Raw genomic sequence first — 8,667 nt, forward strand, 5'->3', positions numbered from 1 at the left:
ATGGTCGCATTTGGGAAGAAGCTCAAGGAAAGAAGCATTGAAGAATGGCAAGAGTATGTTTCTATTTCAAGATCTGGTTTGTATAATGTTTAAAGCAATGTGATTAATGTACTTCCTTTTCTGTTCTATTTCTATATAGATATTACATCAATTACAAATTGATGAAGAAGAAAGTGAAGCAATATGGTCGACAAATCGAAGTAGGAAGTCTAGATCGTCGCCATGTTCTTAAAGATTTCTCAAGGATGTTGGATCATCAGGTTTTTCTCCTTTTTTTTTTCCTTCACAGAATTTCACTTGTTAAATCATATGTATCAAACTCTATAAAAACATGTTTCCAAATGCATGCAGATAGAGAAAATCTCTCTTTTCATGTTGGAGCAGCAAGGTTTGCTTTCAAGTAGGTTGCAGAAACTAAGGGAATGTCATGATGCACTCCAAGATGAGCCTGACATATCTCAGATATCTAATCTAAGAGAGGCTTATAGATCCGTGGGACAAGATCTTCTCCAGCTTCTGGTTTTCATCGATACGAATGCTATTGGTATCCGTAAGATACTGAAGAAATTCGATAAAAGATTTGGCTACAGATTCACAAACTATTATGTGAAGACCCGTGCTGATCATCCTTACTCTCAACTCCAGCAAGTGTTTAAACATGTGGTAGGGTCTTACCATCTCACGCAGCTTAATCTGTCACTATAATAGAAGCTTAACGTTTTTATTATATTGAATGTTTTATAGGGTCTTGGAGCTGTTGTTGGAGCCATATCTCGTAACCTTCATGAGCTTCAAAACAATCAAGGAAGCTTCTTATCGATTTATGATCAGCCTGTTATTCCTCTTCAGGTTCTTTTTGTGTGACATATACATACATAGCAGTGTTCTAAAAGTCGGTCTAAGAACATTTTTTAAAAACATCGGTATAGGCGGAATCTAAACTCCGGTCTAGGAAATAATCCCCTATAAAGCATTTTATTAACGCCCATCGATATCTTGACCATTGATATACATACCGAGCTACATCCAAAATGGTTAAGTTTTATCGATCTTTTGTGTTTAATTTCTGGCAGGATCCTGTGGTGGATTCGATCAAGAATGCAGTGGACAGGCTAACACGTTCAACAAACTTCCTTAATTTCATGGCTCAACATGCTCTAATCATGCAAGACGAAGACCTAATGATTCTTCATGAAGATCAAGCGGATCAAGAAGAAGGGAGATATCACTTCATGTCTCTCTTGTTAAACTTGGCAAACACGTTTCTATACATGGTCAATACATATATCATTGTTCCTACAGCAGATGATTACTCCATGAGCCTTGGAGCAGCAGCAACGGTTTGTGGAGTTGTGATTGGTGCAATGGCTGTAGCTCAGCTCTTCTCTTCGGTTTACTTCAGCGCCTGGTCCAACAAATCATACTTTCAACCACTTATTTTCAGCAGCATTGTTCTCTTTGTTGGAAACCTAGTATATGCTTTGGCCTATGACTTCAACTCATTAGCTCTTCTCTTGATTGGCCGGCTATTCTGTGGGTAAGTCCCTTTTTAAATTTATGTTTCTTTGAACACTGGCTGCATGATTATGCTATTTCGAGACTGTACTTGATTGTCATGTATATTTATTTTTGTAGATTTGGTTCAGCAAGAGCAGTGAACCGGAGATATATAAGCGATTGTGTGCCTTTGAAAATCAGGATGCAAGCTTCAGCTGGTTTTGTTAGTGCAAGTGCTTTAGGAATGGCGTGTGGTCCTGCTCTTGCTGGTTTGTTGCAAACCAATTTCAAGATCTACAGCCTTACCTTTAACCAGGATACATTACCCGGTTGGGTTATGGCTGTTGCTTGGCTTATGTACTTAGTCTGGTTAGCTATCTCGTTTGTGGAGCCAGCACGTGACCCTGAAGAGGATCCTACTTCACAAGAGTCTAACTCTGGTATGGAAAATAAATAAATAACTTTTTATTTTTACATATTCTTAGCTAACTAGGTTAATCTTTAACTTTTGGTGAAGCTGGTCAAGATGAAAACATGGAGAAAGGTCTTACAGAACAGCTTTTGCTTGCACAAGAAGAAACAGAACATGATGATGAAGATGACTGCGATGGAAGTGAAGAATCTGCTGAAGATTCACGTAAACCTGCTAACTCCTTCGTAGCTGCGTACAAACTACTTACTCCTTCAGTAAAGGTAAAGAAACACCAATCAATTCTCAAGATTGTCATCTTTTTTTTTTCTCAAAGGTGGTGAAACATGACAACTTTATTGTATTTTCTTTTAGGTACAATTGTTGATATACTTCATGCTTAAGTACGCAATGGAGATTCTTCTATCAGAATCAAGTGTGGTTACCACATACTACTTTGGTTGGTCCATGAGTTCTGTCTCCATCTTCTTGTTCTGTCTCGGTCTAACCGTTTTACCGGTTAACCTCGTTGTTGGAAGCTACATCAGCAACATGTTTGAAGACCGGTATAGATCCATGCATTTTCATGTTTTTTTTCTTTTCTTTTCGGTTTATTTGAAAAATGTGAATTTCTTATTACAGGCAAATTCTGTTGGGGTCAGAGATTATGGTTTGTGTTGGAATACTTCTCAGCTTCCATGTAGTAATCCCTTACAGTGTGCCTCAATACGTTATCTCAGGATTCATCATGTTTGTTTCTGCTGAAGTTCTTGAAGGTAAAAAGATTGATTCAAGATCTCAAAACTTTTCAGTGAATCTGTCGCTTTCTTGAAGTGTTTTTGGTTGTTTTTTGGTTTCTGTAGGTGTGAACTTATCGTTACTATCGAGGGTGATGTCATCCAGGCTGTCGCGTGGGACATACAATGGAGGGTTATTGTCGACGGAGGCTGGCACGATTGCACGTGTGATCGCTGATGCGACGATCACCGTTGCTGGGTTCTTGGGGCAAAGTATGCTTTTGAATGTTACACTGCTTCCTTCTCTTACTATATGTGTTGCGTCTATTGTAGCTACTTGTTATACTTTCAACTCCCTGTATTAGTGTTTCTTTCTTTCACAACTTTTTCTGCATAGAACTCCAGATTTCTGAGCTTTGTAGCTGCATTGCAAGGACAGTTTATTGTTTTGTGAGTACGGCCATGGCTATCTTTTGTGTATTAGTGCTTGGTCTAGTAGATTGTACTTCAGATCGTTCATATTTACTTATCTAGTAACATTTCTTTGTCTATTATATGTTTGTGACTTCAATTCTATACTGCTCTTTTGATTATTCTGCTTTCCTGTGGGGAAGTCTTTTTCTTTTGGCTCAATATCAAACTTTACATTCATCAACAAAGAGATTACAAAGATTTTTGACTTCAATAGAGTTTAACAGAAAAGATAGTGAAGCTATCTAATATCACTGAAGGAACACGTCTATGAATCTTACACATTTTAATCAAACATCATTGTACTTTTTAGCTACTGTTGAGTTCATCCTACGAGTTAAAATAAACATTTTCTTAAACCGCAAAGCTTAGAATCCCGCAACTACATACACATATATAACATTATATATATACATATATATGGTTTTTTTAGAACCTTAGAGTTAAAACCCTTCCATTGGAGGTGCTCTAAGCTCTTTTTTGACTTTTGATGTGACAGGGTTGTTACATTTGAGAATTTGTACCAATTCTGTTTTAGCTTTAAATATCCAAGTGCATTTAGGTGGAGTAGAGAGCAAATCAAATAGTAAATAAATAAGAAACAGAGCATACAGACTTTGTCCCTAGATCAAAAGTAAACAACAAACTTCATAATAAACGTTTAAAATATTGGAAAGTAACATAAAAGAGTGATGAGCAGAGACCATTTTTAAGGTAATTGATGCTTCTTTTGCCTTTGAAGATTCAGTGTCCATTGGCTATGGATCCATCGTCTCCTTTCTTGCCATAGAATCTCCGGTACAATGAATCAACCTCTTTCAGATAATAAGTTCCCGGAGCCAAAAGGTCTATGATACCTTCTTTGCTCGTCACAAACTCCTTTGCTCCGTACCTATGTTCCATCAGCTTCATTGTCTCCACAAACTTCTCAGGTGCATACTGCAAAACAAAAACAAGGCCAATATGAGAGATCTCAATGATATTAAGTAGAAACATGGTTTCACTAAGGGATGCTCAACCTCATGTCTAGCCTCCAGTTTACCGCCTACGTCCATTACAGATGCAATGTTTGAGAGGCTGAAAGGAGACTGGTTTTCGCAGAGACGCAATGAAAACATTGTTGCGGTTGAACCACTTCCATATGAGAACATAACCACCCTCTTTCCCGCCTGTACAAAAACATAAAATGTAAACAATATGATTAGAAGAGACTCAGAAAAAGAAGATAAGTTTGTTTTCTTTAATTACCAAGTCGCTGTGTTTGTTGTGGATGAGAGAAGCAAAAGCTGCGTAGAGAGAAGCAGTGTACATGTTACCCACTTGTTTTGGTACTAAAGTCGTTGGTTGCACTTTAGCATCATAGAAACTTTTGGCAACTTGTTGTGACACCTGCAAGAGAGACAAAGCTTATAACTCTGTTTTTTTTTTCCCCAAGTATCAAAAACAAAAGATGAAAGAAAACCTTTTCAAGATCACGGCTTTGGTAACTCTCGTCGAGTGACAAAGACGAGTAAGGAGTGAACTTCTCTTTGGCAGCCTCGTCAATGGAACTGCAATTAGAGGAAAGAGTATATGTTAAACTCATAACATAAACAAGTTTAAGAACTTTCAAATCCAGAGAGGCAGTTACCTTGCGTTTCTCAAGAAGTCGTTGTACAAGAGACGAGCAAAGCTTTTCTGTACAAGCTGCAACAGCAAAGACAAGAAGAAAGGTAAGAGACGGTTCATGCAAAGAACAAAACTGTTTGTTGGAGGATTAAGAGATATTACTTTGTTGTATGGAGAATGGAACACAAAGTAGTCAGCATCATTGATGGAGAACTCTTTGCCTTCGAGTTTCTCAAACCTAGTAAGAAACCAAATGAGCCAAGACAGAACACCAGAAGAGAAAGAAAGGAACAAATGTACTTACTTGTTGCATAAATGTTTATAGCAGGAGTCAAGTGCCATAAGGTAGCAAGTCTGTGAAAGCTTACCATCAACAACCTACAAAGAAAACAAAAATAAGAATTTGATTCTCTCTCCAGTGCCAAACACTAATCACTGAAGACTTACAGGGTACTCGCTAGCAAGATTTGGTTTGTAAAAGTCATAGACATGAGCCATGTGGCTTCCTCTCAGTTTGCTTTCGAAGACGATAGGAGCATTAGGTCCTATCAACATAGCAATCGCTGCTGCTCCTCCAGTGGGTCTTGCAGGTCCTTCTGCATAAACCTGAAGGCATTCAAAAACTGTATTAAGATTTATGCAAAGACTCTTAGGCATTATATGCTTCTCTGGTCAGATGTTATACCGCACTGTCAGTACAGATGACAAGGCCATAGCGTCCATCCCAGGAGTTACTCTCAACCCAATTGACACAGTTTAGCAAAGCTGCAGTTCCACCATAACAAGCGTTGGTCGAGTCAACACCTTCCACATCAGTGTTTCCACATTTCTGATCATATTCACAAAATAACAAAACTTTTACTCTCTTTTTTTTTATTTTTACACAAAGAAACTAGAGAGGTCCTGAAAGAAAGGTTTATACCTCAAAGAGTTGCATCAAGAAGGTTTTGATGGACTTGCTTTTGTCAATGACAGTCTCACTTCCTACTTCAAGACGCCCAATTTGCTTTGGGTCGATCTTGTACTTTTCTAGAAGAGATGTCACCGCATTGAAACTGAGAGACCAGAACACAGATCAACATATAGAACTGCATGAGAATATACTTAATCCAAATAATTAAATAAATTACCTCATTGAGATGACATCTTCAAGCTCAGTGCAGAAAGCTAGACAATCTTGGCCAAGACCAATGGTGTATTTGCCTTTGCTTGCTCCATCATGAGCTTCCAAAGCTTCCTATACCAAAAAAAAAAATTGATCTGATTCATCAATCCTGAGATCAAGAACTGAAAAGAGAAAGAGAGAGAGATTGAACAGAATGTTGTAAATCACTTGTTATATTAGCTGATAAATATAAAAGATTTGCAAGTATATCTGGATAAGAAGCACAGAGGGATGTTAAAAAAAAACTTATTTTTTTTCAGGACCAAGACTTATTACAACATAATACATCTGTATTACAAAACCCAGAGACAAAGAACAACAAGCATTCCCCTGTCTAGATTTTGAGATCTTCATTAAAATTCTTGTACAAAAAAAATGTCCTTTAAAGATTTTGTAAACAATGTTCGGGAAATATGTTCATGAAGATTTTTGAGATTAAAAAACATTAAAGAGAGAATTCTCAACTATATCCGAGACGCCTAAAAAACAAAAATCTCTGACAGAAACAGAGTATAATCAACACAAAGGCTCTTTTACTAAAAACCATAGATGTAAGCGGACAAAAAGAAAAAAAACTTAGATAGATAGATGGACGGGTTTGTACCTGTTGAACACAGGTAGGAGGAAAATAGATGTCCATAGCCAGAATCCCAACGTTCTCCGCCATTGTCGAATGATAACGAAACGACTTCTTCTTCCAAAGGTTTAATCTTTCACCAGAGAATGAGCGGAGAGATGAGAGAGAGTTTTGAAGGTGTGTATAAAAGAAAGATGTGAATCGAGGAAAACAGAAAACTCATCAATTTGTTTTTATAAATAAATCCAGGAGATATATTAGGTGGATTTTTCTTTTCTTTTTTTTTGTCCTAAAGTTCTTTTTTTGAGAAAGGGCTTTATCAGTTAATTCAATATTTTGTGACATATATACATAATTATTTATTAGTTTCAGCTTTGAAAAGAAAAATCAGCTATGGGAACCGATACCAGAATATTCAGCAATACAAATTTTAGGAAAAAAAATACTTGTTTTGTTTTGTTTTGTGGTCAACAAAAATACTTTTACGCTTGTGCTCAAAAATTCAAATTTGTTGATTTTATCCAGAATAGTAAATCCTTATGTACTCAAAATTTCATATGATTAAAAATAGTTTTCCTTTGTGTGGGACATTTACATGTAAAAAAAGAAAATTGAAATATATGTATTGGAAAATAATTACCTGGAAAATGAGAAAAAGTCAATGTGTTTGGGGCTGAGGTGTTTCCTCCGGAATCTAGACAACGCAGACTTCGTGAGTTAGCTCCCTCCCAGTTGCCTCCCTCGTGCTTCACTTTTCATTCAACCCCCTTCTAATCTTTTTTATTTATAACTTTGCCACTCATTTATATTAACTTTGGTTTTGGATTTGCTTTTGGTGGTTTTCATAGGATAGAGTAGCTTTACGGTTTTAACAGATTCTATCCAATATTGCTGAATCTTGATTGCTCAGCCTTGAAGCACAGAATACATGGATCTCTTAAACCTTGCTTAGTATATCTTTTTATTAACCTTTTTTTTTATCAACTTCTTTTTATTAACCAATTAACAGTTGTTAACAAAATATTTATGAAATATTCGAATTTAAAAATGCAGAGCAAAAAACAAAAAATATTCAAATACAAAAACAAGGGCTGAGCCCAAATAAAATAAGCAACACAATTTTAATGCAAGGTATGACTAGAGGTGACCATCTAACGTCACACTCTTGATTAGGTCGAATATTCGGATTTTTGAAGGTATTTGTGATTTGCTTTGAATGTTATAGATATCTAATTTTCCGATTTGTTTTACTTCAGAAAATGGATATCCAGAAAATAAATAAATATTTGCAGATATTTGCGGATACTTACGGCTATCTCATTTGTTTGGATTTATACAAATAATCTTAAAAATTTGGTACAATTTTTTTTGTAGAATATTTTTTTGCATGGTATAAAAGATAAAACTAAAAGAAATAGTGAATCTACATATTTTGTAAATTTGTAAACTTAGTTAATAATTATAATAATACAACACTTAAGAAAAAAATTATAATTGTCATAAATATTTTCTTTTCATTTTATGTAATACTTTTATATAAGTAATAATGTGAATATAATCTATCAAATAATATGTTACAATAATAATTATATAGTTTTATACATTTAAAATTTTAAATAATAAAAATACATGTATTTATATATTGACGGATCAGATCGTATGTTCGCTTTCCAAAATTTTAATATTTGTGATTTGCCTCGATTTTAACGGATATTAAATTTTAGTATTTGTTTTGCTTCGAAAACTTACGGATATCCTGAATTTTCGGATCGAGTAACCACGAATAGCGAATCGAATCAAATTTAACGGATAAAATGCCCAACCATATTCTTGGTAATATAGAATTAGGGTTTATTTATTCGAAGAGTAAAAAGCGACTTGTCAAAAGAGCAACTTGTCAAACTGGTACGAAGTTGTATCATATCATATGACTAAGTAAAAAGCGGTTTTGTGGTATTGCGTGATGTTCTGATACAAACAGTAGATCCATCAGTCTAAAGTCTCGTAAACTAATCGGACCTCGTGGTCTGGTGGTAAACGAACTTCGACTAAGGTGTCCACCATTACGAGTTTGAACCCCGGTCGCAGCGAATTTAACATGGCTTTCGTTTGGCTTTCAGAACCTTCTTCGTCAGTTCCGGTTAGACGCGGTGGATAGTCGGAATAAGTGAGAGATCTAGATACCTAGATTATAAAAAAAAAT

The 8,667-nt window shown here is 35.7% G+C and overlaps 2 protein-coding genes across 2 annotated transcripts; one reads left to right on the forward strand and one right to left on the reverse strand.

Moving 5' to 3' along the window:
* LOC108823361 (SPX domain-containing membrane protein At4g11810) lies at positions 1 to 3,163 on the forward strand. The gene is made up of 10 exons (XM_018596542.2): positions 1 to 53; positions 140 to 260; positions 352 to 663; positions 745 to 849; positions 1,074 to 1,537; positions 1,636 to 1,937; positions 2,015 to 2,190; positions 2,282 to 2,472; positions 2,549 to 2,682; positions 2,770 to 3,163. The coding sequence occupies exons 1-10, from the start codon at positions 1 to 3 to the stop codon at positions 3,006 to 3,008; spliced, it is 2,097 nt and encodes a 698-aa protein (XP_018452044.2). The 3' UTR covers positions 3,009 to 3,163.
* A 519-nt stretch (positions 3,164 to 3,682) lies between these two features.
* On the reverse strand, positions 3,683 to 6,675 carry LOC108823362 (hydroxymethylglutaryl-CoA synthase). The gene is made up of 12 exons (XM_056995529.1): positions 6,492 to 6,675; positions 5,853 to 5,959; positions 5,645 to 5,777; positions 5,408 to 5,551; positions 5,170 to 5,328; positions 5,027 to 5,100; positions 4,885 to 4,960; positions 4,745 to 4,800; positions 4,577 to 4,664; positions 4,363 to 4,503; positions 4,134 to 4,283; positions 3,683 to 4,053 (listed from the first exon to the last, which is right to left on the reverse strand). The coding sequence occupies exons 1-12, from the start codon at positions 6,552 to 6,554 to the stop codon at positions 3,859 to 3,861; spliced, it is 1,386 nt and encodes a 461-aa protein (XP_056851509.1). The 5' UTR covers positions 6,555 to 6,675; the 3' UTR covers positions 3,683 to 3,858.
* Positions 6,676 to 8,667: the final 1,992 nt, after the last annotated feature.

Source organism: Raphanus sativus, chromosome 9 (assembly GCF_000801105.2).
Source record: "Raphanus sativus cultivar WK10039 chromosome 9, ASM80110v3, whole genome shotgun sequence".
Classification (NCBI taxonomy): Eukaryota; Viridiplantae; Streptophyta; class Magnoliopsida; order Brassicales; family Brassicaceae; genus Raphanus; species Raphanus sativus.

What these genes read in the sequence shown, in the direction of transcription:
- LOC108823362 (XM_056995529.1), bottom strand. Translation starts at nt 6,554, where the DNA reads ATGGCGGAGAACGTTGGGATTCTGGCTATGGACATCTATTTTCCTCCT. An exon ending in AAAGCCGTGATCTTGAAAAG is followed by an intron (nt 4,504 to 4,576) that starts GTTTTCTTTCAT and finishes TCTCTCTTGCAG; the next exon opens with GTGTCACAACAAGTTGCCAA. An exon ending in AACTGGAGGCTAGACATGAG is followed by an intron (nt 4,054 to 4,133) that starts GTTGAGCATCCC and finishes TTTGTTTTGCAG; the next exon opens with TATGCACCTGAGAAGTTTGT.
- LOC108823361 (XM_018596542.2), top strand. Translation starts at nt 1, where the DNA reads ATGGTCGCATTTGGGAAGAAGCTCAAGGAAAGAAGCATTGAAGAATGG. An exon ending in CAAGGATGTTGGATCATCAG is followed by an intron (nt 261 to 351) that starts GTTTTTCTCCTT and finishes AAATGCATGCAG; the next exon opens with ATAGAGAAAATCTCTCTTTT. An exon ending in TTCTGCTGAAGTTCTTGAAG is followed by an intron (nt 2,683 to 2,769) that starts GTAAAAAGATTG and finishes TGGTTTCTGTAG; the next exon opens with GTGTGAACTTATCGTTACTA.